At 44.1% G+C, this 27,987-nt stretch overlaps 1 protein-coding gene across 2 annotated transcripts; it reads left to right on the top strand.

The window, feature by feature from the left end:
• Positions 1-10: 10 nt before the first annotated feature.
• Positions 11-27,857, top strand: LOC120993454. Of its 2 annotated transcripts, XM_040421961.1 has the most exons (8): positions 12-318; positions 4,972-5,022; positions 11,524-12,811; positions 14,395-14,680; positions 15,349-15,453; positions 25,321-25,608; positions 25,933-26,113; positions 27,111-27,857. In XM_040421961.1, exons 4-8 carry the CDS (start codon positions 14,596-14,598, stop codon positions 27,334-27,336), a joined length of 885 nt encoding a protein of 294 aa, XP_040277895.1. In that variant the 5' UTR covers positions 12-318; positions 4,972-5,022; positions 11,524-12,811; positions 14,395-14,595; the 3' UTR covers positions 27,337-27,857. The 2 variants fall into 2 exon arrangements, 1 of the variants encoding a protein (XP_040277895.1); XR_005777267.1 differs by lacking the exons at positions 25,321-25,608; positions 25,933-26,113; positions 27,111-27,857 and having other exon boundaries at positions 11-318.
• Positions 27,858-27,987: the final 130 nt, after the last annotated feature.

Below are 27,987 nucleotides of genomic sequence, written 5' to 3'. Positions count from 1 at the left end.
TTCTATCTCGCACACACTCTCCAAGCACGTCTAGCACTCGCTCCTTGCAGCGGGAACGGAGTAAAAATTGGAGTACAAGAAGTCCCAGCGGTCGCTTGAATTCTTGAAGATTTTTCTTTATTGGTTTAGGGCAAAGATAAGGTACAGGAAGTGTTTTGGGGCCAGCCAAAGCCTTTTTCAACTGAAACACACTTCAGGGCTGACTGCAAAAGAAGGACGTGGACAGTGAGCTCTCCTCGTGTCGTCCCACTTGTGGGGGCATGCTGCGCCCCCTGGACCCCACGTTACCCACTACTAAGTGACGAAGAAGACAAAGTGGTAAGAGGTGGATTTTTTAAAATATCTTTGAAGGGATTCTCTGGGCTTTTAATATTGATGACCGATCATCAGGATAGGTCATCAAAATCAGATCGGCGGGGGGTGCCAGGTGTCGGACAAGGTGCGCACAGTGATCACGTGCCGTCTCCCTTTCTGCTCGCTGCCGGGCAGGAAGAGAGACGGGAGAAGGCATGTGCACACTGCGCGCGCCTTCCCGTCATACAGCTGATCAGTAGGGGTGCTGGGTGTCGGACCTCCGCCTCTTTCACACGACTGTATGGCTTTTTCAGTGTTTTGCGGTCAGTTTTTCACGGATCTGTTGTTCTGTTTTTTTTTTTCCGTTTTTCTGTATGGCATATACAGTATACAGTAATTACATGGAAAAAAATTGGGCTGGGCATAACATTATTAATAGATGGTTCCGCAAAAATACGGAAGACATACGAATGCATTTGTTTTTTGAGACTTTAGACCAAAAATCAAGCAGGTGTATATTTAATATTAGACTCGGATTAGACAGGAGTTACTATATGCTACTGACTAATTCTGGTGCAAAAGTGGCGCATTTTAAGCCACCTCAAATCTTGTTTTTAAGTAGACAACTTTTTAGATGCTCTCAAATTAGGTCTATCTGTAGGAGTCTGGTGTAGTCATTCACTAGCCACATATGCACCTTATTTATGACTCGCGTGCTTCAGATCATAAATTAGGTGCAAACTGACGCAGAACCAGGTCCACATCGGATAATAAATGAGCCCCATGGTCGTTTGTATTCAATTGTCTCTTTTTTTATTGCTGTTGATACGCCGTCTATGCCACTTGGAGCCTCCGTTCTCCTGCTCTTGCTCGTTGGGCTTGCACGCCACCTCCATAGCTCTTATAGGACCACTGCATGCGTCGGCTCATCTGTCCACAGGCAATGACTGTGTTCCATAGGGTATATATGGACCTTCTCCTATGGGAAGGGGTTCCTAAGCTTGTCTAGGTGTACCGCTGCCTCTTCATTACTGAGAAAAATTTAGTTTTAATATATGCAAATGAGCCTCTGGGAGCAACAGGGGCGTTGCCGTTACTCCTAGAGGTTCTGCTCTCTCTGCAACTGCCGCGCCCTCTCCACTTTGATTTATGGCTCATGCACACGACCGTATGCTTCCTGTGCTGCAGCCTCAAATTGCGGTCCGCAATGGACAGGCACCAACCGTGGGTCAGCCGCATGCGGATCACGGACCCTTTCACTTGAATGGGGTCCGCGATCAGCATCCAACGTCCGCACCGCAAAAAAGTAGTGCATGCAATACTTTTCTGCGGTGCGGAGACACGGCCAGAAACACCACGAAAGCACTCCGTGGTGCTTCCATGGGGTTCCGATCCGTGCTTCTGTTCCGCATCTCCCAGATTGTGAACCCATTCAAGTGAATGTGTCCGCATCCGTGATGCGGGCTGCACACGGCCGGTGCCCCGTGTATTGTGGACCCGCCGTATGTGGCCCGCAATACAGCCACGGACAGCAAGACCGTGTGCATGAGCCCTGATATTTAGTTCCTCTTAGGGAAACTAAAAATAAAGTTAAAAAAATAAATGTAGAAAAAAATTAATAAAAGAACAATTCAAATCAACCACCTTTCCTTATTTTAAAAATAAAAGTAAATAAAAATACATCATTAGCATTACTAAATCCCCAGATTATTAAAATATAAAAGTATTCCTCCTGTACTGTATCCCATATTAGCATAGCGTAAAAAAAAGGCTAAATTGCTATTTTTTTTATCGCTTCACCTCCCAAATAAAATGGAATAAAACGTGATCAAAAATTCATACCCCCCAAAACGGTTTCAATAAAAACTACAGATTGAATAAAAATTTCTCCTTCAAATAATGGAGGTCAGAATATGGTGATAAAAAGAAGAAGAAAAAAAATCTGTATTAAAACGTGGTATAATTATTATTTTTTCAGCTTCCTACTACATTGTATGCAGCATTCGATTAGAAAGTACAGCTCTGTATGGCAAAAGACAATCCCTCGTACGTCTAACAGAACAGAAAAACAAAAGCGTTATGGCTTCTGAAAGACAGGGAGTAAGAAATGAGAAAATGTAAAATGGCTGCATCAAGAGGGGGCTTAAAAAATGATTTGTTTTCTACATATTTTATTGAAGTCAGCACGGGGGAAGGAGACCTTACAGGAAGTTATGGGGTTAGGAGGACCCCACCCAAATATTCGCATGGCTTGTGGTAAAAGTCCTCTGCAGCTGATCACGTCTACCTGCTTGGAAGACGTCCCATCCTCTGTGTGTAGGAGGCCGAGACCATGAAAGTGAAATATCAGATTCAGAAATCGGACTCTGCTCTGCACAAAAAAAATAGAACTTGTTCAATTTTTTTGCGGTGCGGATGGATCACGGAAGTTGAATGTGTCTGCATCAGTCTGCGGAATCTGCACGGATATTGCCCGTGCATTGGGGACTGCAATTTGCGTTTGTGTGCATGAGCCCTAATGATGGAGCTTTCCCTGCGTATAGGCTGGATTTTCCGCATTACAGACAATGACAGGACTGTTCTATTAGGGGACAGCTGTTCCGTTCAGCAAAATACGGAATGCACACTGATGTCATCCGTATTTTTTGCGGATCCGTTTGTTGCAGACCGCAAAATACATACGGTCGTGTGCATGATCCCTTACCATAACACACAAGTCTTATGAAATTAGTCATCATGGCTGTACAAGCATTCCTTTGACACTGGTCTTTCTGGTTTGAGGCGCAAATTCCAGGAATACTTAGATACGTACATTATATAGCCGGAGGCAAAGGTTCAACATTCAGGAGCGTGCTAAGGCCTCGTTCACACTTCAGTGTTTGGTCAGTGATTTCCATCAGTGATTTGTGAGCCAAAACCAGAAGTGGAGCCTCCACAGACATGAGGTAGAAGGGAAAGATCTGCTCCTGTTCTGTGTTTAAAGTTGCACCTGGTTTTGGCTCACAAATCACTGATGGAAATCACTGACCAAACACTGACGTGTGAACGAGGCCTAACTGCGCCGCCAGGGGAGATTTAACAACATGCACATGGCACAGTAATAATGTGGGCAACACGACTGGAGAATCGCAGTAGATTTACAGAATAAGATTTGTAAAGCCTGAAGGACTGAGGCGTAGTTCACACTTCAGTGTTCGGTCAGTGATTTCCATCAGGGATTGCGAGTCAAAACCAGGATCGGAGCCTCCACAGAGATCAGGTATACGGGAAAGATCTGCACCTGTTCTGTGTTTAGATCCAAAACTGGTTTCGACTCAAATCACGGATGGAAATCACTGACCAAACGCTGAAGTGTGAACTAGGCCTAAACGCTGGGTTCAGACCTGAGCGTTCGGGATGTCGCGCTCTGTATGCGCGATTCTACGGGCATCTGACATACGCGGGCCCTGGAAAACAACGCGAACGCCTATTGTCGCGCGTTCCCGCTGAAGTCTATGTACGGGAACACGCGACAAGACGCCCCAAAGAAGCTCATGTACTTCTTGGGGCGTCGGGCGTTTTACAGCGCGATCGTACGCGCTGTAAAACGCTCAGGTGAGAACCATTCCCATAGGGAATCATTGGTTCTTGCCTGTTGAGCGTTTTACAACTGTAAAACGCTCAGGTCTGAACCCAGCCTGAGTGATGGTGTATTTTCTGCAGCTCTTTATCTGACGTCTGGAGCAAGTGGAGAGACATAAGCGCGGCCTCACCCTCTGGAGATGACAATGGCTGGTTAACAAAAGTCTACTTACTTAAAGGGGTGATCCCAAGGTTAATGTAAAAAAACTGAGAACTCTGCATTCTTTGCTCCAATTGCTCTCCTTTCTGGGGACATGTCCTTTCTGCTGCAGCTCTCTCTTTATCCCAGCTCCGGTGGATTGCATGCTCAGCAGCCAATGCATCCACACTGGCCTGAACACGCGCTCCACGCCGCTCCCTAAGCGCGAGGCTTGATAGAGTGAGACCAATCACACTGTCAATTGAGGGCGTGACACCCACACTGCCATCATAGCAATTATGTTGCTTAAAGGGGTTGCCCCATCTTAGACATTGGGGGCATATACTATGCAACCTGCGGCACTCCAGCTGTTGTGAAACTACAACTCCCAGCGTGCATACTTGCTCTGCTCTTCTGAGAACTCTCAATAAATAAATGGAGCATGCTGGGAATTGTAGTTTCACAACAGCTGGAGTGCTGCAGGTTACCCACCCCTGCGCTAGGATATGCCCGAGGGGCACGCTCATTATTTTCGGCAGTCCCATTGAAGTGAATAGGATGCACAACGCGCAAGAGCGGCCATCGCTCCATTCACATCTATGGGGCTTACGAAATAGCGGAGCCGGCGCTCGGCTATTTTCAGCACTCCCATAGAAATGAATGGAGGGTGGCCGCACATGCATAGTGCCCCCGTCGTCACCGTTCTTATCAGACATTAGGGGCCTATGCTAGGGACACACCCCAAATATCCAAGATGGGACAACCCCTTTAAGGGCCAATTTACATGCAGCAATCTACATGAGCCAACAAAGTGGCAAGAACAGCACAGAACTTAAAAAGTCACCATTTTTTTTTAACCTAAATGGCAGTTTTCTTTGGAATCTTGCTAAATAACTCTCATCATGTTTTATTTACAGGTGAAAGATGACGACAGAGGGCGATGCCAGAACCCCTGTACAGGACACAGGGTAATTCATGACGATGTTCAAATATATGTGGTTAACGGGATCAGAACACGAAAAAAGCTACCAAAAAAATCCCCGCTTATCTCAAGCAGCCAGAGAAACCAGCATTCTTATTCATCCTGGTGCTACAAATGACATACAAAACACATAAAAGAAACCACAAACCACGTTAACGGTTACTGATGAAGTAGCCGATGTAATCATGGAAATCATGTGGTTGCTGCAGGTGACATTTACATTTTTCCGACTATTTTTGCATCTACACGAGGATCGGCAGATGCATGAAGAGTCCGTCCATCATTTCTAGTAATTTGTACTTCTTCTGTTTGAGCGGTATTCTTCAGTTTGTTTTGTTGGTCTGTCATTTGTATCACCAGAATCGAGGATAAGAATACAATGTGGCAAGTGTAGTAATCCCATCTAAAATATAGACAGCGCACATTTAGACAGGCGATCTAAAGATGCTCCGAATTTTATCCCAGTGGCTCACGCTGGGTGATAACTCTGGGCATGGTCAGATACCTTCACCTACCTTATACGACTCACTGGTTTGCATACTTTGAGAAAAAAATTTAGGTGGAATTTTGGGCTTGTGTCCACGCCAGGGTCATTCTAGAAAAGTCAAGCCTTACTCTAAAATATACCCTTAGGCCTTGTCCACATTTCCGTGAAGATGTCCGTGAACAATCCGTGGTTGGTCCATGTGTCTGACGTTGCTCAGCTGAAAATTAATTTCCAACGAATCTCCTAGTGATTTTCACGGACCCATAGACATCTATGGGCGTGCTTGGTCCGCATCGCGGTCAGTAAAAAATACTGTAATGTGAACAGACACATTTAAATCAATGGATAAGTGTGCTGTTCGTGGAAAATGTGGACAGCACACGTAATAAATGTGGCACACGGTATTTGCAGGACAGTTTGAGGCTGAATTTTACATTTAGCTTAAAGGGGTTCTCTGGGGATTGAAAAAAAATGCAAATTTGTATATATTATTTTATTACAAATATATTCCCAAATACCTTTCATCAGTTATAATGGCTTGTTTTGTCTAGGGAGCAATCATTAGAAGAAATAAAATGGCCACCGTCCTATTAGTTCACACAAAACCTGTCCTAATCACACAGCAGGACAAGTTACTTCACAACACTGAGCTAAAGACCTGCCTCATCCTCCTCTCTGCTCTGCTTGTCAGGGATTATAATCCTGAATACAGATAATAAGATCTTCATCTGAATCTCTTTGGGAATGGAAATCATAAGGAGACATGAAGTGCAGAGAGGAGGTGAGGCTGATGAGCAGCAGCTCTTGTATACTTCATTTCATCAAGGAGACATGAAGTACAGAGAGGACGGACAGGACAAACTGTGGTAATGGAGACTGCATACAAGAGCTGCTACTCATTATCCACATCCCCACCTCCTCTCTGTACTTCATGTCTCCTCATGAACTCCATTCCTACAGAGATCAAGATGAAGATCTTATCAGCTGTATTCAGGATCATAATCCCTGACAAGCAGAGCAGAGAGGAGACTCTCTGCTCTTCCTGAACAACCCCTTTAGGCTACATTCACATGAACGTATTTTGTTTCCAAGTCCGTTCAGTTTTTTTGGATGAAGACCCATTCATTTAAAAGGGTCCGGCAAAAAATGCGGACAGCACACAGTCTGTCCGTTCTCCGTATGTCCGTTCTGCGACCCTGCAAAAAATATAGAGCATGTCCTATTCTTGTCTGTTTTGCTGACAAGGATAGGAGTTATTACAATGGATCTCCAAAAAACGGATGCAATTGGATGCCAAATGGACGTCATCCGTATTTTTGGCGGATCGCAAAACACATACGGTCGTGTGAATGTAGCCTAAAGTGTAATTGGTTTAATTTTTTTGTTAATTGTGTAGGGCAAGTGACTTTTTTTGCCATATACTTCATTTATTTTGCACTTTTTCTTGACAAAACTGCCCCTGAAGTTGACTTTTGGCAGTGAGTTGCCATGGAAAACCAATCTTTACTGTTTAGCACAGCGCAGTACTGAACAGTGAAGATGTTCCTCGCTCACTGCTGCTGCCCTCACTGACTTCCCCATAAATAGCTATAAGACACCGGTCTTAATAAGGCCCTGCACTGGTGGTGGATCAATGAAGTTATGAAAAGGCGCCAACCTCTACATAACTCTGGTGGATCCATCGCCGCTTCTAAATGTAAGACAACTTCCTTGCTGTCTTACATTTAGACCATTTTTAATGCATAAACCACTTTTTTAGACTTGGCGTGCGCGGAGAGAAGTTGCAGATTGCAGCGTAAAGGATCTTTGCGCTGCAATCTGCTCCAGAAATACTCAAAATTTCGGCGTATTTCTGTTTAACCCCTTAAGGACCGGGCTCATTTTCACCTTAAGGACAGGCCATTTTTGGAAATCTGCCAGTGTCACTTTAAGTGCTAATAACTTTAAAACGCTTTGACTGATCCAGGCCATTCTGAGATTGTTTTTTCGTCACATATTGTACTTCATGACACTGGTAAAATGAAGTCAAAAAAAATTATTTTTTTTCCACAAAAAAATACCTAATTTACCAAAAATTTGGAAAAATTTGCAAATTTCAAAGTTTCAGTTTCTCTACTTCTGTAATACATAGTAATACCCCAAAAAATTGTGATGACTTTACATTCCCCATATGTCTACTTCATGTGTGAATTGTTTTGGGAATGATATTTTATTTTTTGGGGATGTTATAAGGCTTAGAAGTTTAGAAGCAAATCTTGAAATTTTTCAGAAATTTACAAAAACTAAATTTTTAGGGACCAGTTCAGGTCTGAAGTCGATTTGCGAGGCTTACATAATAGAAACCACCCAAAAAATGACCCCATCTAAGAAACTACACCCCTCAAGGTATTCAAAACTGATTTTGCATACATTATTAACCCTTTAGGTGTTGCACAAGAGTTATTGGCAAATGGGGAGGAAATTTGAGAATTTAATTTTTTTGTCTAATTTTTCATTTTAACCCATTTTTTTCACTAACAAAGCAAGGGTTAACAGCCAAACAAGACTGTATCTTTATTGCCCTGACTCTGCCGTTTACAGAAACACCCAATATGTGGCCGTAACTACTGTACGGCCACACAGCGGGGCGCAGAGTGAAAGATGCGCCGTATGGTTTTTGGAAGGCTGATTTTTATGGACTGGTTTTTTGACACCATGTCCCATTTGAAGCCCCCTGATGCACCCTAGAGGAGAAACTCCCTAAAAGTGACCCCATCTAAGAAACTACACCCCTCAAGGTATTCAAAACTGATTTCACATACGTCGTTAACCCTTAGGTGTTGCATAAGAGTTATTGGCAAATAGGGATGAAATTTGAGAATTTCATTTTTTTGCCTAATTTTCAATTTTAACCCATTTTTTCCACTAACAAAGCAAGGGTTAACAGCCAAACAAGACTGTATCTTTATTGCCCTGACTCTGCTGTTTACAGAAACACCCCATATGTGGCCGTAAACTACTGTACGGGCACACAGTAGGGCGTAGAGTGAAAGGTGCGCCGTTTGGTTTTTGGAAGGCTGATTTTGCTGGACTGTTTTTTTGACACCATGTCCCATTTGAAGCCCCCCTGATGCACCCCTAGATTATAAACTCATAAAAGTGACCCCATCTAAGAAACTACACCCCTCAAGGTATTCAAAACTGATTTTACAAACGTTGTTAACCCTTTAGGTGTTGCACAAGATTTAATGGAAAATAGAGACACAATTTCAAAATTTCAAATTTTGGCAGATTTTCCATTTTAATATTTTTTTTCCAGTTACAAAGCAAGGGTTAACAGCCAAACAAAACTCATTATTTATGGCCCTGATTCTGTAGTTTACAGAAACACCCCATATGTGGTCGTAAACCGCTGTACGGGCACACGGCAGGGCGCAGAAGGAAAGGAATGCCATACGGTTTTTTGGAAGGCAGATTTTGCTGGACTGGTTTTTTTGACACCATGTCCATTTGAAGCCCCCCTGATGCACCCCTAGAGTGGAAACTCCAAAAAAGTGACTCCATTTTAGAAACTACGGATAGGGTGGCAGTTTTGTTGGTACTAGTTTAGGGTACATATGATTTTTGGTTGCTCTATATTACACTTTTTGTGCAGCAAGGTAACAAGAAATAGCTTTTTTGGCACGTTTTTTTTTTTGTTATTTACAACATTCATCTGACAGGTTAGATCATGGGGTAATTTTATAGAGCAGGTTGTCACGGACGCGGCGATACCTAATATGTATACATTTTTTTTTATTTATGTAAGTTTTATACAATGATTTCATTTTTAAAACCAAAAAAATGTTTTTTGTCTCCATAGTCTAAGAGCCATAGTTTTTTCAGTTTTTGGGCGATTATCTTGAGTAGGGTCTCATTTTTTGCGGGATGAGATGACTGTTTGATTGGCACTATTTTGGGGTGCATATGACTTTTTGATCGCTTGCTATTACACTTTTTGTGACGTAAGATGGCAAAAAATGGCTTTTTTTACACAGTTTTTATTTTTATTTTTTTACGGTGGTCATCTGAGGGGTTAGGTCATGTGATATTTTTATAGAGCCGGTCGATACGGACGCGGCGATACCTAATATGTATACTTTTTTTTATTTATGTAAGTTTTACACAATGATTTCATTTTTGAAACAAAAAAAAATCATGTTTTAGTGTTTCCATAGTCTAAGAGCCATAGTTTTTTCAGCTTTTGGGCTATTATCTTGAGTAGGGTCTCATTTTTTGCGGGATGAGATGACGGTTTGATTGGTACTATTTTGGCGTACATGCGACTTTTTTGATCACTTTTATTACCTTTTTTGGGAAGTAAGGTGGGCAAAATTTCAATTTTCTCATAGTTTTTATTTTTTTATTTTTATGGCGTTCACCGTGCGGGGAAAGTAACATGACCATTTTATAGATCAGGTCGTTACGGACGCGGCGATACCTAATATGTGTAGTTTATTTTATTTTTTTAATTTTTATTCAGTGATAAATGTTTTTTTTTTATCTTAACTTTTTTCACTTTTTTTTTTACATTTTTTTGACCCAGACCCACTTGGTTCTTGAAGATCCAGTGGGTCTGATGTCTGTATAATACAGTACAGAACAATATATATTGTTCTGTACTGTATTTTACTTACACTGAACAGATCTATGCTTTCAGCATAGATCTGTTCAGCACCATGGACAGCAGGACGCCTGAGCAGGCGTCCTGTTGCCATGGGAACCCTCCCCGTCTGCTCAGAACTTCGCAGACGGGGAAGGGTAAGCACGGGGCTAAGGGGGGCTCTCTGGGGGCTCTCTCCCTCTCCATCGGGGGGCTGCAAAGGCACAGCAGCCCCCCGATGGAGAGGGAGGGAGCTCCCTGACCGATGACAGATAACTTTTTCCATACAGCGGTCCGTACGGACCGCGGTATGGAAAGGGTTAAACGGCTGACATCTTCACAGATGTCAGCCGTTTATACCAGGGTGCCAGCAATGTGCTGGCACCCTGGTACAACCACTAGACACCAACGATCATTCATGGGGAGGCGGGCGGGGGATCGCGATCCCGCCTGCCGCACCGCCCGCCTCCCGCAACGCCCCCACCGCCTGCGACACCCCCCCCGCACCACCCGCCGGCATCAAATCATGCAGGGGTGCAGGGGGGGGTGAAAAATAAAGATTATAGGCACTCAAAAGTTTCTGATCCCCACGGTCAGGGACCGCGGGCATCAGAAACTGCAAAAAGCGCAGCAAACCGCAGGTCTGAATTGACCTGCGGTTTGCTGCGATCGCCGACACGGGGGGGTCACATCACCCCCCCCCCTGCGTTGTTACGGGATGCCGGCTGAATGATTTCAGCCGGCGTCCCGTTCCGATTAACCCCTGCGGCGCCGGAATGCCGAATTTAAGTCAGGACGTACCTGTACGCCCTTGGTCCTTAAGGACTCGGGAAATAGGGCGTACCGGTACGCCCTGCGTCCTTAAGGGGTTAATAAATGACCCCCTATATGTATATATACTGCCCAGCTGACAGTGGTACGTTGTCAGAGGTGAGAGCTGACGGTGTACGTGCGATCTTCATGCCTAGTGCGCTGACTAACGAGCCATCAGGAGATGCAGGAGAGCCCGCAGTGATCTCCTGCATCTCCAGGCGGCTAGTAAGTAAGCAAGCATGCCAGGCATACAGATTGCACTTACACGGTCAGCACTAGCAAGAAGCATCTTCACTGCACTGAGAAGACTAATTAGGTAAATAGCGGCAGGTATGTAATAAAAAGGGGGAAAAAATCAAGAAATAAAATATGCAAAAATTACCAGTATCACTTGCCCTAAACATTTAAAAAGTTAAAAAAAGAAACGACAGTTAACACACTTTAATCAATCACCCACAAAGTTTCAGTTTTACTATCCAACTCTAAACATTAGACTTTCTGATTAAAAAACAAAAACAAAAACTTTTGGTATTATATTTTATAGCAATTTCACATTTGTTTTCTAGACATTATTCTAAGGAGCCACATCTAAGCATTGAAGAGACTCTGTCCATAAGCAAAACCTTTGACACCAGTGTCAAGGACAATGTCTCCACAGCTTTTCAACAAGATGGCAGCAACACCATGTCTTGTGCACATGAGAATAATGCCTTGAAAGTCCCTTTTAAAGAGAACAACTGGCACCTGAAGGTCATAGTTTGAACAAGAGTACCGCACAGTTCTCTGAAACAGAACACAATGTCGAAGTGGGCTACAGACCCAATGATGAAAAACGTGCTATTCCTGGAGCCTCTAAGACTGGTCAAAATGCCTCCAACTTTAAAACTGCTGATATTAACAATATATATGAGGACACTACCATTACAGGTGGCCAGCTGCAAGGTGGAGGTGACATGGAAAACAAAAGTGCCATAGACCTAGAGAATGAAACCTCAACTGACCATGGAAGAGATAACAATGACTCTTTATGCAGCAGATCAAACATCAAAGTAACTGATGTAAAAGAAGAAAAAAGTGATGGCACTCTTCCAATGGCCAATGCTTCCAAGGGCCTTCAACAAGATGTCACCAAAGACATTAGGCTAGATGGGCATGCAACCATGACCCTGAAGTTGGAGGACAATACTACAGCAGTCCTTGAAGAGAAAACGCTTACACAGCAAGGTAATAGATCAAATGACAGTACCTCCAACCATTTTGAATCAGGACAGAATGGCGATGTGGGTTGCAGTTCCAGTGATGATGTACTTGCCCATCATGAGGGTAACATATGTTCTCCTCTAGTCTGTCAGACTGGTAGACATACCTCTTCAGACTGCAACCAGAGCACTAACATCTTAAAAATTGATGTTAGTACCAGTACAGATCCTTATGATACAGGGAGAAAAAGTAAGAAGAGAAGAAGGAACAAATGCAGAGTTGACAATCTTTCCAAAGACCGTAATCCAGAAGATAACATTTCCTCATGTCAGGAAAGAAATAAAATTGGCCCCAACAGCCAAAATCAAGCTCCGGTCATTGAAAAAAGTCCTAATGCATTGGCTACCACAAGTAACACCAGCTTTCAACAAGATGGCAACGTTTCAGGCATCACTAAACCTGCTCACCATACTTCTTTGCGCTGTGCATCTGAAATTCACATCTCTTCAGGGAGCCAAATAAAGGGAGAAGGACCTTCAAGAGCGTGCAAGTCCTTGAGTGGGAGCACGGTTTCAAAGAAAGCATCAAATATCTTTCGGATGCTCTTTTGGAGCATTGTGGTTCTGATAGTAGTGGTTCCAATGATGGCTCAAGGTAAATGCAAATAATACAATTTTACAATGATCCAAGAGTGTCAGACAACCAACAATAGTATTGATGACCTATCCTCAAGATAGGTCCTCAATATTAAAATGCTGGTCAAATGATTTAGAGGCTATGGACACTTTTTTCTTAAATGTCGAATGACACAACTTCCTTCATAATCTTCATTTACATTTTCCTGCTGTTGTAGAGTTTGTGTAAATCCTTTACATAGCAGATCCCCTGTTTATGACATAGCTCTGAGAGCACATTGATCTTATTTCTAAGTCTCTCTGCTCTCACCATAGCAGCAGGGATGTGGCAGATGTTGTACATGCCCAGTCAGAGAGTGAAGGGGGCATCTAAGTCTTCAGGGAGGAGGTATCACAATGGCTGCACTGTATCCCAGCACAGGGGATATCAAACAGACTGTGTATAAATGTACAAAAAGAAGATAGAACTTAGTGTGATTATGTGTGTGTGTCAGCACAAGGAAGAGGAGATCATTCATGGTCTGTAGATGGGGAAATCAGTCTAGGAATGAAGCTGCGCCGATAAATAAATGAGAGCTAGTGAAGACAGCAGCATCCTGAAGGGATACATCCACCTGAGAATAGTTGGAAAATAGGAGTAGGATTTAAACTGAAAATGAATGAAGGTTTCAGTCTGAAATTGGGAACTTTTAAGACTCAGTGTAACAACATACAGGTGAAACTCGAAAAATTAGAATATCGTGCAAAGTTCATTTATTTCAGCAATGCAACTTAAAAGTTGAAACTAACATATGAGACTCATTACATGCAAAGCGAGATATTTCAGGCCTTTATTTGTTATAATTTGGATGATTATGGCTTACAGTTTATGAAACCCCAAAGTCACAATTTTGAGGTCCCCTTTGCTCAGGGGGTATGGATTAATTATCTGACTAGAGTGTGACACTTTGAGCCTAGAATATTGAACCTTTTCACAAAATTCTAATTTTAAGCTGCATTAATGCAATTCCTTTTCATTTGCATTACTGAAATAAATGGACTTTTGCACGATATTCTAACTTTTCGAGTTTCACCTGTATGTAATAATTAGGCTTGAGCAAATCACACTTTGGATCATAGATCTGAATTCGGTTTGTTAAAAAACGTTGTTTCTAATTCTGTTTCCGTACAGCATTAAAATGCAAACTTCTTCTCGGTCGAAGTTGTGCGAGACTTCAACGAATGACTTCGGGATTCCTATCTGCATATTTAAAAACATTTTTAAATAGGAATCAGAAGTGGACTTTGGTACTGACTGGTACCTTTGATACCAAAGCCGACTTTGAATTCCTATTTTTAAATATTTGTCCAACTTTGGCCGAGACGAAGTTTTGCTACACGGAGCCCATACATTTTAATGCTGTACGGAAACAGAATTACAAACAAAGTTTTTTAACTTATCGACTTCGGATCTATGATCCGAAGCTGGTTTCGCTCAAGCCTAGAAATAATAATTATTTTATGCCGAAGTGTCTACAGTCTTTAATAACTCTGCTCACAGGACTCCAGGCTGATACATTGTAGAAAACGTATTTACTGTCCATCCATGTTTTTTTTCTGTAGCTTTCCCGGTGCAGAAACAATGGCAGCAGTTTCAGTTCTGTAGTAAGGATGGACCCCTGAATGATCAGTTACTGACCATAAGAAACATGGAAGACCGCCAGGTCAGAGGATTGTAGCTTCATCTTCACCTCAGTTCCATTCTTCAAAAATTGTTCAGAATCAAGATCTTTGTTTTTTGTGGAAAACACAAAGTGTGTGGATATGTTGTTCAGAGGACCTGAGTACAGAGCACTGGAGATGGAGTATAGCAACCTTAACATCGAAGGACTTCCAGCAGCCCGTGGAGGTAAGAGGCTTTTATCTATGGGAACGGTCAAAACCTGACAAACTTAACTCTGCACTGTCAATTCCCTGTATGGAAGTGGCACAGAGTATTTAAGCATATGTTACAGGTAGAAGATAAGAAATGAAGAGATACATATAGAAAAGAGAAGGTCTCCAAAGTAGTGAAAAGTATCTCGGGACAGGAGTGTGCTGGTTTTGTGGGGCCGTTACATTGTGGAACGTGCAGTCCCCAGCAGCACAGAGTATTTTAGGAGAGGCATGTGGTGACCCTGGGACCAGGGGCTGACTGGGAAATTAAAGTGGCCCTGGAAAAAATACTAAAAGTGGCCTCAGTTTGTTATCAGGTCCAGATTGATGGAAGGCAGGACTGGCAATACCATATTGTGGCACATTATACCACTACAACAGAGCCAAATACCACAGTCCAACATAAAATACTTCCCTAAAAACTTCCACTGGTCGACCATGAGGGGGGCTCAGGTGGCCCCCTGGGCATCAGCCCATTGGAAATTTCCCAGTAAGGTCTATGGCCAATCCGCCTCTGCCTGGGACACAGTGGCCTGCCCACTCGTATTGGTGAGGACTGGGCTTCTATAGTCTCTGGTAACTTTGATGTAATATTTGGCCACTGTTATCTCACAGTTAAAGCCAATTTTATTTTTTTTCCAGGGAAGGTGAATGAAAAATCAGTGCTGGAAAAACTCGCTAAATACATGGAAACTGTTGACGGCTCCGCACAGCGACTATCTGCTGAGGACAACACCCGTACTGACGGTATGTTAAATATTTTTATTATATGTCACATAATTAGGCATTATGGACTGAAGAAGTATGACAGTGACACCAAGACAATACCTCCTGCCCGCTATTCATCCCACCTCATTTCCAAGGGCATTAAAGCGAACCTGTCACCAGGATTTTGCGCACAGAGCTGAGGACATGGGCTGCTAGATGGCCGCTAGCTCATCTGCAGTACCCAGGTTCCACAGCTCTCCGCGCTTTTAGTGTGTTAAAAAAAACCGTTTTGAGTGATATGCAAATTAATTGATATGAGTCCTGTAGCGGAGATGAGTCAAGCGTCAAGGAGCCCAGCACCGCCCCGCGTCCTCCGAATCTCCTCCTTGCCGGCTGACGTCACAGAGCTGGAGCGCCGAAATCTCGCGATGCGCGAGCTAGCGCATGCGTAGTTCGTTCCCTGTGCTGATGCCAGCACAGGGAATGAACATGATGCCGACACTGCGCATGCGCTAGCTCGCGCATCGCGAGATTTCGGCGCTCCAGCTCTGTGAGGAGGACGTGGGGCGGTGCTGGGCTCCTTGACGCTTGACTCATCTCCGGCTACAGGACTCATATCAGGTAATTTGCATATCACTCAAAACGTTTTTTTAACACAATAAAAGCGCAGAGAGCTGTGGGACCTGGGTACTGAGCTAGCGGCCATCTAGCAGCCCATGTCCCCAGCTCTATGCGCAAAATCCTGGTGACAGGTTCGCTTTAAAGGGGCTCTCCAGGAATTAAGAAAATAAAATGACAGAAAATACTTAATATTACTTTACTATAAAAATATTCCCAAATAGTGATGGACGAACATCTGCCGGAAAGGTTTGCGAACACGATCAAATGTTCGCGAACCGCAAGTTCACGGCGGGTCCCATTCATTTTAATGGCAGGCGAACCTGAAAAACCTTCAGCTCATATTTGCAGCCAAGAAATAATTACTAGAAGTGCACAAATAGTCCCACAACATGGACAGTGACATACCAGATGTATTATTCGAATTTGCGATCTCCATTTATTATTTTTTTTCAATGCGAAATATCAGCAATTCAATTTTCACGTACGCGCAAATGCACTATACAGTACCGAAATGCACTATAAAGAAAGTATATTGGTATATAACACCCTGCTACAATCAGTTTTTTGGGGGGGCGACAGGTATATCACACCAGTAGAAATTATTTGTTCCAATAACGCTTGCCCCTCTATATACCTGCAGTATCGCAGCAGAACCGCACACAACTGCCGCACAATACAAATGCACTATAATATACTGTCTAACATAGAAAGTATATTATAACATTGTAGAAGGAAGGCAATCCATTAGAATATACATAAAGATAAAACTAACCTTTAATAAAGTTACTATGAGGGTCCATTCACACGTCCGTAAGTGTTTTGCAGATCCACAAAACACGGACACTGGCAATGTGCATTCCGCAATTTGTGGACCGCACATCGCCGGCACTATAATAGAAAATGCCTAATCTTTTCTGCAATTGCATTTGCATTTTTTTTCGGAAACGGAAGCACAGATGCGGAAGTGCGGATCCGCAAATGCAGATGTGGATCCGCAAAGGCGGACAACACATTCCGGCCACATTGAAAATGAATGGGTCTGCACCCGTTCCGCAAAAGTGTGGAACAGATGCGGACTCATTTTGCGGACGTGTGAATGGAAAAGATATTCCTCAAAATGAAAAATAAATTAAATTATTAAAGTTAACCAAAAAGCATAGATGTGGTCGGCAATAACAAGTGCTCGGCGGCAACCAAATCAGAAACCATATGTCCTACCACGATCGGGGGTTTCCAGTGCACATCCATGAATCCCGGAGGGAAAGCAAAAACCATCTATCCCTGAGCTAGATGATGATGTGGTATTGAAGGACAGGGTGGGCAAAGAACTGTCCCTGATATTGCCCTACAGGGGGTGCTATTCTGGCCCTGATAGCCTAACCACAGACCACACGCCCTGATAAGAGCGACCCCGTCCAGAACCTTACCCTATATAAAAATGGCCCTAGTAAGCCCTAGCCCCTAGGTCATAGACTTCCAGGTGATCACTATATAGATCTATGTGTTTTTGACTTGTTATAAAAGTAGAAGTATATCGCACCCCTCTGTGTATCACACTATCGATAGCACACCTATACTAGTCCTTAAAAGGACTTTTGTGGCCCTATTAGCTAGCGTTTGGTGTCCCTAACAGCCTGTCCCTGCTCCACACAGCAAACCTCTCCCTACACTGGCAAAACACTGAATGTAAAATGGCGGCCAGATCAGGTCTATTTATAAGGTAGGGGGTATGTCCATGTGCTGAAACGTCTCAATTGTCTGTCCTGTACCACCTGATGGATGTGTCATGGGTCAAAGTTCTTCACAATGTAAAGAATATGGCGGACGCAAATTTCTCCATATGTTTGCATGTTCAGCGAATCTCGAACCGCAAAGTTTGCCGCGAAACGACCGCGGGTGAACCGCAAGGCCATCTCTATTCCCAAATACCTTTCATTAGTTATAATGGCTCATTATTTCTGGGGAGCAATCTTCAAGGGAGGTAAAATGGCCCGCCCCGTCCTATTAGTACACATAGAACCTGTCCTAATCACAAAGGAGGACAAGTTACTTCACAACACTGTGCTAAAAAAAAAACGCTCCATCCTCCTCTCTGCTCTACTTGTCAGGGATTATGATCCTGAATACAGATTATATCTTTGGGAATGAAAATCATAAGGAGACATGAAGTGCAGAGAGGAGGTGAGGCTGATGAGCAGCAGCTCTTGTATACTTCATGTCTTCTCATGAGCTCCATTCCCACAGAGGTTCAGATGAAGATCTTATCAGCTGTATTCAGGATCATTAATCCCTGACAAGTAGAGAGAGAGGAGGATGGAGCAGCTTTTTTAGGTCAGTGTTTGTGAAGTAACTTGTCCTCCTTTGTGATTAGGACAGGTTCGGTGTGCACCAATTAGGACAGCGGACATTTTATTTCTCCCACTGATTGCTCCCCAGACAAAAGAGCATGTATAACTGATGAAAGGTATTTGGGAATATATTTATAATAAAGTAATAATTTAAAGAGGACCTTTCGCTAGAATAAAAAATCTTAACTAATATTACAGACATGGAGAGCGGCGCCCAGGGATCTCCCTGCACTTACTGTTATCCCCCAGGGCGCCGCTCGTTCTCCTGGTTATAGCCTCCGGTATCTTCATAGTTAGGCTCCACCCAGGGGAACCTGCCGGCGTCTCATTCTCCCATGTTGTAGCGCTGGCCAATTGCAGTGCTCAGCTCATAGCCTGAGAGGCTTTTTTTTCTATCAGGCTATGAGCTGAGCGCTGTGATTGGCCAACGCTACAGCCTGGGAGAAGGAGACGCCGGCAGGTTCCCCTGGGTGGGGCATAACTATGAAGATACCGGAGGCTATAACCGGGAGAACGGAGCGGCGCCCGGGGATAACAGTAAGTGCAGGGAGATCCCTGGGCACCGCTCTACATGTCTGTATACTTAGTTTAGATTTTTTATTCTAGTGAAAGGTCCTCTTTAAGCATTTTCATTTTGTTAATTTCCAGAGAACTGGCCTTTTAAGGCCTTATAGCATTCTGTAAGAATCCAGCTATAATTTCCCTAACAGAATTGAAAAGTGCTCTGATTGTTTGTCAGGAGATGACACCGTAGGGCTGCTTTTATAGAAAATACTTCTACTTATCTAGATGTACTTCCTATAAACGGCAATTATTTATGTGCACCACCATTTAGTGCAATGTCCGCAGCCCATATAATACTGATGTAGGCAGCCCACATACCAACATAGAGTGCTTAAATAATCTGCATTATCCAAATAAGAGACCACATTTTATGGCCGTACAGTTCCCACACAGTACTGCAACTTAAGTCCCCAAATGATACCACCATATACTTCTAATTAAAGGGGTATTCCCATCACATACAGTGGGGTCATATCGATAGGATATGCCCCCATTGTCTGAGAGGTGCAGGTCCCACCTTTGGGACCCGATGTGAGCCTTAGGACTCTTTCACACGAGCGGATGCCATGCGTGTAATCCGCTGCGCGAGGGAGTGCAAAGCTCTGTTGCGGACAGCAGAGACACGGAGCATTATCAATCTCTGTGACTTTTTTGCTACAAAATCATGGTGACAACTTTATCTCACTGTGATTTTGTAGTAAAAAGGTCAATCATGTTAATGCTCCGTGTCTCTGCTGTCCGGAGCGCGGCTTGGCTCTCCTTCACGCAGCGGATTCCACGCATGGCATCCGCTCGTGTGAAAGAGACCTTATACTGGATGGTTTTAGCGTTAACTTGCATTTATTAATGGGAGTGATATGACCACGTAAGAATAGTCTGAAGCTAGGAGCAGGATGTACTGCCACTTTCACACTTGTGCTTTCCCTTTCCGGTGTTCTGCCAGATTCCTATACCCGGCAGGATGCTATACCCGAAAGTGATGCGGACACACAGGAATCAGCTGGAGGAGGGTGTATGTGTGTCTGGATTCGTAAAAATAATTGCACGGCCGCGGGAGAAGCACCTACTTCATTTAGAAACATAGAATATGTCGGCAGATAAGAACCATTTGGCCCATCTAGTCTGCCCAATATACTGAGTACCATGGATAGCCCCTGGCCCTATCTTATATGAAGGATGGCCTTATGCCTATCCCATGCATGCTTAAACCCCTTCACTGTATTTGCAGCTACCACTTCTGCAGGAAGGCTATTCCATGCATCCACTACTCTCTCAGTAAAGTAATACTTCCTGATATTACTTTTAAACCTTTGCCCCTCTAATTAAAAAACTATGTCCTCTTGTAGCAGTTTTTCTTCTTTTAAATATTCTCTCCTCTTTTACCTTGTTGATTCCCTTTATGTATTTAGCAGTTTCTATCATATCCCCTCTGTCTCGTCTTTCTTCCAAGCTATACAAGTTAAGGTCCTTTAATCTTTCCTGGTAAGTTTTATCCTGCAATCCATGTACCAGTTTAGTAGCTCTTCTCTGAACTCTCTCCAAAGTATCAATATCCTTCTGGAGATATGGTCTCCAGTACTGAGCACAATACTCCAGATGAGGTCTCACTAGTGATCTGTAGAGCGGCATTAGCATCTCCCTCTTTCTACTAGTAATGCCTCTCCCTATACACCCAAGCATTCTGCTAGCATTTCCTGCTGCTCTATGACATTGTTTGCCTACCTTTAAGTCTTCTGAAATAATGACCCCTAAATCCCTTTCCTCAGATACTGAGGTTAGGACTGTATCACTGATTTTATATTCTGCTCTTGGGTTTTTACGCCCCAGGGGCATTATCTTGCACTTATCAACATAATATTTTAGTTGCCAGATTTTTGACCATTTTTGCATGCGCAAAACCGTACACCGCACGTGCACACTCGGGGGTAGGTAGATTTTCAAGTACAAAATGTTCCATCAGATCTCCCTACCCCTGAGTGCGCACATATCAGAGCTGAGTGCAGGATATTGGGGTCACCACATAGCAGAGCTGAGTGCGGGATATTGGGGTCACCACATAGCAGAGCTGAGTGCGGGATATTGGGGTCACCACATAGCAGAGCTGAGTGCGGGATATTGGGGTCACCACATAGAAGAGCTGTTAAGTACTTGGAAGGGGGGAAACTTTGCATTAAATTGGGTGGCTGTGCAGTCCTGGGGGAGTGGCTGCACACCATTACACATGCAAACACTAGAGCTAAGAAATAAGGATCATTCTAAATCAAAGTGGTATTATTATACCTACTATAAATAAGTTAATGGAAGTTCTTTAACAAGTCGGGCCCATCTACCAAGCGTCAAGGTGGCTTCCGCAGATGGGTCCCTAACACTAATATACAGCCTCTTTCGGACTTACCTACGCCTACATTATTCAGGGTAGTGTAGGAACCAGGTACATTAGTACTCTGATCAGAAGCCCCAGGTAGATGGGTGTTGTTCAGTCTAAGGCTAGGTCTACACGACGACATTTGTTGCGCGACAAATGTTACAGTGTAGTTGTGCCCTATCTGTCACGCGACAAATGTCGTCATGTAGACCTAGCCTAAAAGAGGCCGCTACCCTCAATATATACTACAAGAAAATTTAGACTAGAACCTTCAGAATCACAGATACATATCCATCAAGCAAACATGGTTGATAAAAAATGGCTGCACACCATTATACATGCACCTGTGATTCTAGTCTAAATTTTCTTATAGTACAGTCAGGGGAGGACACAGACAGCAGAGGGCCCCTGTGCAAAGAATGTGCCTAGGCCCTTCTACCCCCCCATGCCAAATTCTCAACCTATTCCCTCCTAATATAAAAATTAATACAAAGCATACAAGGTAAGGCTACTTTCACACCCGCGGCACTACGATCCGTCTGGACACAAACCACAGCATGCAGTCCCACTGATTCTCTGCATTTTTCCCAGATTGTGGCCGGATCTCTGCCGTACCCCATTATAGTCAGTGGGGCCGGCGGGCATTCTGTCTGCAAACAGCAGTGCCGGATCCAGTGAATTCTCTGCTGGAACAGCCTGCCAGAATCACTAACGCAGATGTGAAAGTAGCCTAATACAGAGACACCTGCCTTGTACAGCCAGTGATGTCTCCTGTGATGTAGATGTTCTCTTTCCTCATCTTCTCCTTTCAGACCAGACCGCCATGATGATTCCTTTCAGCCGTTTCTTCTCTCTGCAGAGTTTGACAGACATCTTAGTTTCCTACTTTTCCAACCTCCCTTCAGCCTTCTGAACACCCCATCCTGTGCCTGCTGTGCTCCCCAATACTATACTGCAGAAACAGATAAACCCTCTGAAAATACTAGTACCAGATAGTGTCCCTTCAATAATTATTGGCACACAGTGCCCTAAAAAATAACTGCGCCCAGCAAATATTGCCCGACACTAATAAACATAATGTCCCCCAAAAATGATACAAAAAAATCCGTTGTGTGGCAGTAAAAAATTAAACTCCTCTTAGTGCCCCTAGTAGAGCCAGTGTCCCTATGGTGCCCTCATAATGTGTGCCAATGCCCCCTACTGTATGCCCCCCAAAAAAAACTCTGTGACCCTAGTTGAGCTAATGTCCCCATAGTGCCCCATAATTTTGCACCAGTATAAAATACTCCTATATAGTGCTCCTCCCCGTTCCATGGTGCCTGACATAATGGGCCAGTATAAAATGCCCCTATAGAGTGCCCCGATAATGTTCCTCTCCCTCCTTTCCCATAGTGCCCATATAATGTATGCCAGTATAAAATGCCACTATAGTACTCATCCTCACCCCCATATTGTACATATAGTTTGTGCCAGTATAAAATGCCCCTATATAATGCCCCCCAGCAGATGCCCCCATAGTGCTCCTCTCCCCCACTTCTTCATAGTGCCCTCCATGTGTGACAGTATTCTAATATATAGGGCTCCCAGTAAATGCCCCCATAGTGCTCCTCCCTCCCATGTGTGCTAGTAAATAATGCCCCCTATTAGATGCCTCCATAGTGCTCCTCTCCCCCATTGTGCTAGTAAATAATGCCCCCTATTAGATGCCTCCATAGTGCTCCTCTCCCCCATTGTGCCAGTATAATGCCCACTAGTAGATGCCTCCATAGTGCTCCTCTCCCATGTGTGTCAGTATAATGCCCACTAGAAGATGCCTCCATAGTGCTCCTCTCCCATGTGTGTCAGTATAATGCCCACTAGAAGATGCCTCCATAGTGCTCCTCTCCCCCCTTCCCCATTCTGGGCAACAGCATAGTGTAAAAAAATGTACTCACATACTTACCTCGATGACACTCTCAGTGAAGGCCTCTTCCGGCCTGTGTCCCGCGCTGTACGGCTCAGGCGGCGCGATGATGTCATCGTGCTGCCTGCACTGGCCTCTGATAGGCTGCAAGCCTAGTGCCTGCAGTCTATCAGAGGAATGGGTAAGGGAAACACCTCTCCCCTGCCCCGCTGCAGCATCCATCTGTATCGCTGTCCTGAGAACGGCGATACAGAAAAATATAGAGATCATCTCTCCCTGCCCAGGATCCTCTCACGGGCCCCCTAGCACAGTGGTCCCCTGTGCAACCGGCTGCACAGGCGGTATGTCCGCCCCCCTGAGTACAGTACTGGGGAGGGGGGCTACGACTTTGTATCATTATATTGGAGAGCTATGCAGATGTTTGGGGGGGGAGACTTTGCATCATTATATTGGGGGCTGTGCAGAACTTTGAGGGGAGACTTTGTGTGATAAAAGCATCTTCGTCACTGGGAGTTGTAGAGGCCTGTGTATACCAGCCTCTTGCCATGTGACTGTGGGTGACCCCCATATCCCGTAATCAGCTCTGCGGTGACCCCAATATCCTGCACTCAGCTCTGCTATGCGGTGACCCCAATATCCTGCACTCAGCTCTGCTATGTGGTGACCCCAATATCCTGCACTCAGCTCTGATATGTGCGCTCTCAGGGGTGGAACATTTTGCACATAACATTGCCGGCACTTAATAGAAAATGCCTATTCTTGTCCGCAATTGCAGACAAGAATAGGACATGTTCTATTTTTTTCGGAATCGGAACTGCGGACCCGGAAGTGCGGGTCCGCATTTCCGGATCCAGGCTGCACATTGTGCAGCCCCATAGAAATGGATGGGTCCGCAATTTTGTGGAACGGAATTGCGGACATGTGATGGAGCCTTAGGCCTGAAGTAGACTCCTGTTCGTCCTTCCTTTTGGAGGAACAGATAGTCTCTTCCCTGCCATTAGTACCAGGGTCCTATAGGGCTTGATAGGACTCTAGGTATTCCTGTGTATGAACTCACCTACCTTTGGGGTCTGGTCATACTGGTAGTCAGTCAGGATTTTGGTTGACTGACTACCAGTATCCCATGATGGACAGAAAACCTCTGCAAGCAGTGTTTTTTTTCTGTCAACAATGTGGTGCGGAGAAAGACGGATACGTCATGACTCACAATGTAAGTCAATGGAGACGGATCCGTTTCTCTGACTCAAAAGAAAATAGCCTTGGCTATTTTAGAAATAATACAACTGGATGCAGGCGGTTGTATTATCGTGACGGAAGCGTTTTTGCTGATCCATGAAGGATCCAGCAAAAACGCAGATGTGAAAGTAGCCTAAGCTGCATATCATGGCCTCTTCAAATGAATGAAGGAGCAAAGATTGCAGAATGAATCTTAGAGCAACTCCTGGAACTCTGTGACCACTAACAGATGTGACAATCCTTTTCATGTTGAAGATGTCCGTAGGCTTTTATATCTCTGCCCAGGAATAAGGCCTCATGCACACGACAGTGCCGTTTTTTGCAATTTGCGGAATGGAACGGGCGCCGGCAATATAAATGCCTATTCTTGTCCGCAAATCGCGGACAAGAATAGGACATGTTATTTTTTTTTTTCCGGGGCCGCGGAATGGAGCCACACTCCGTGTGCTGTCCGCATCTTTTGCGGCTCCATTGAAATGAATGGGTCGCATCCGAGCCGCCACAACGGTCGTGTGCATGAGGCCTAAGGCTGAGTTCATATCACCGTTTAGTTTTCCGTTCTTCTGGTCAGAAGAAGAGCGAGAAAAAAATAACTGGATCCTGCAAAAAAATAAAAAACGGATCCTGTTGCATCAGTTGTCAACCGTTTGAGCCATTTCTGTCTGAGATCCACCCCCCCTCCGTCTAAAAAACAGAAATGGCTCAAACGGATGACAACTGATGCAACAGGATCTGTTTTTATTTCTCTCTCTTCTGACGGATAAGAATTACCTAAAGCTAAACGGTGATGTGGACTCCAGGCTGCTGTATTTACCTACACTGATACATTGTAGCAAACTCATTTATTGTCCATCCATGTTTTTCTGCAGATTCCCGAAGGCAGAAACTTTGGCGGCAGTTCTGGTTCCAAATGAAGAACGGATCCCTGATCGATCAATTCGTGACCATAAAAGACATGAAAGACCGCAGATCAGAGGGCTGTTCCTTCACCATCCAGGCAGTCCCATCCTTCCAGAACTGTTCTCAGTCAGGATTCTTGTTCTTTGCGAATAATAAAACGTATGGAGAAATACTGGTGGAGGACCCGACTAAAGAGGACTGGAGAATGGAGTGCGGACATACCCGGAATGGAGAGGGTCTTTCAGCAGCTCGTGGAGGTTAGAAGTTTTTTTAGTGGGAACAGTCAAAATCTGCCCAAGACTTTCCTGAAAGGAAATGGTGCCCATATAATACTGCCGTATGCAGACCACATACCAGTGCTTCAATAATACAGTATGCAATATCCAAATAGTATTTTCTGAATGAGAGCACATAGTACTGCCATATACACACAGTACTGCAATCTATGTATGCGCTGATCCTTTGGGGGGGAGAATGACCCGTCACCGGGGACGTGACTTCTCAAGTCTCTTGTAAATTTACTGTAATTTGTGCTCACTGTTATCACGAGATAAAATTCTAGTTTTTTTGTTTTTTTCCAGAAACGCTGAGTGAAAAATCAGTGCTGGAGAAAATCACTGAATACACAAAACCTGCTGACGGCTCTGCACAGGAGCGGTCTGCTGAAGACATCGCGAAGATTACAGCAGGCGTTGGAGTTCCTCTTCTTCTTCTTCTTATTACACTATCATTACTGTACGGACTCTGCCAAAAATTTAGGAGGTAACGTGTTCAATTTACATTTCATGACCTTTAAAGAGTAACTAAACCTTTGTTACAATTTTTAATACGATGTCCCTAATAAACTATTTGTAATAGACTTTATTATTCCATTTTCTATTTTTATGCCACTTTTACATCCCTAAAGTGCACCCTTCACTGTGACAGCTCGGCGGAGTACATTTTATGAATGGGGCAGGGGCGCACATTGCAGCTCCTCGGACAATTACTTACTCCTGGCATAGCACATGAGTGCCCTGTTACCCTGCACTATGCCAGGATTAGCTGAGCGGAGCGAGCTCCTGCTCCTGCCTGATCCGCTAAGCCACGTGTTGACATGCAGTTCTCTTAGCGGAGCCGGCAGAAGCAGGAGCCCGCTCCGCTCCGCTAATCCTGGCATAGTACAGGGTAACAGGGTACTCATGTGCTATGCCAAGAGAAAGTAATCGTCCGAGGAGCACGGGCAGCAGCAGCAATGCGCGCTGCTGCTGCCCATTCATAAAATGTGCACTCCATACACCGCTGAGCGGATCCGTCATGGGCATTTTGGAGATAACGGATGCAGACGGTTGTATTATAATTACGGAAGCGTTTTTGACGGATCCAGCAAAAACGCAGATGTAAAAGTAGCCTTAGTTATCTGCTTATTTTTCTTAAATCTTCATTTCCTCTCATCTTGGATGACATTTTGGGGCTTTGGAACACATTATTCAAGTTACAATGGTTTCAACATACAACGGTCGTCCTGGAAGCAATTAATATTGTAATGTGAGGGACCGCTGTACGCAGTACACCAATGCATTATTCCCTGGCGCAGCGTGATGGTGTTCCTCTATCCAAGATGTATAAGATAAGGGGGTAACCCAACGGGGATGAGCATGGGACACTGTATATGATATAGTACATCACAGTCAGGACCAGAGTCACTGGGGCACTGTTTCATGTTATGTTTCTAACTTGGAACCATTTGACCTTATAAACTTTTTCATTACTTTCACAGCTGGGTCAATGAAGTTGTATGTCGTTGTGGAAGACGTCATACCAACAATGTCCCTCAAACTGGTGCTAACCTGGAATCCAACCCAAATGTCATACCTTTACTTCTGAAGAATTCTACAAATGGGACCACCAATGGAGGCCTTCAAAATGGGGAAAGTAAATCAGAAAGCTTATCTGTCGGGCTGCTGGAAACAGATACCACAACCCAAGCTGAAGACTCTGTGTAGTCTTCTCCTCGATGAATTCTATAACTCCTTTCTCTATTACCATCTTGAATTAATCATGTTTTATTGAGGCAAGCGCCCATCTTCTTTTAGTAAGCAGAGCTGTGTTGGGTGAAGTTCTTGTGAACTTTGGTGTCAAGGGATGCCCAATGATGCCATGTGAAGATGAGAAAACCCCCATGAAGTCTTTGGACTGGTCTCTGGCCATCGACCATTCGGCATTGGCCATTTTGCTTCTTTTCCACCTTGCGTAACTATGTATTGATTAGTAACATTAGCACCAGTTACGTTCCCAAGAGGAACCTACTATAGTACACAGTATTTTAGCAGATCATATAGCATTAACTAACTTTTTGTATTGCCCCTAAACACGAAATTAAAACAAAGGGAAAATTAATTCCAACCGGACAACCCCTGTTCTCTAGAGCTTCTGACATTCGGCGGTCTCTTGGGTCCATCCACAATCCCTCCCAGTAAATGCAGAAATGAGTTGGTACTTGCGTCCAGCTGAGTGATTCATCCAACTAAGGCTACTTTCACACCTGCGTTAGGAGCGGATCCGTCTGGTGTCTGCACAGACGGATCCGCTCCTATAATGCAAACGCTTGCATCCGTTCAGAACGGATCCTTCTGCATAACTGTTTTTTTTCAGAT

This window comes from Bufo bufo, chromosome 1 (genome assembly GCF_905171765.1).
Source record: "Bufo bufo chromosome 1, aBufBuf1.1, whole genome shotgun sequence".
Taxonomy (NCBI): domain Eukaryota; kingdom Metazoa; phylum Chordata; class Amphibia; order Anura; family Bufonidae; genus Bufo; species Bufo bufo.
This window is presented reverse-complemented; position numbering and strand designations above follow the sequence as displayed.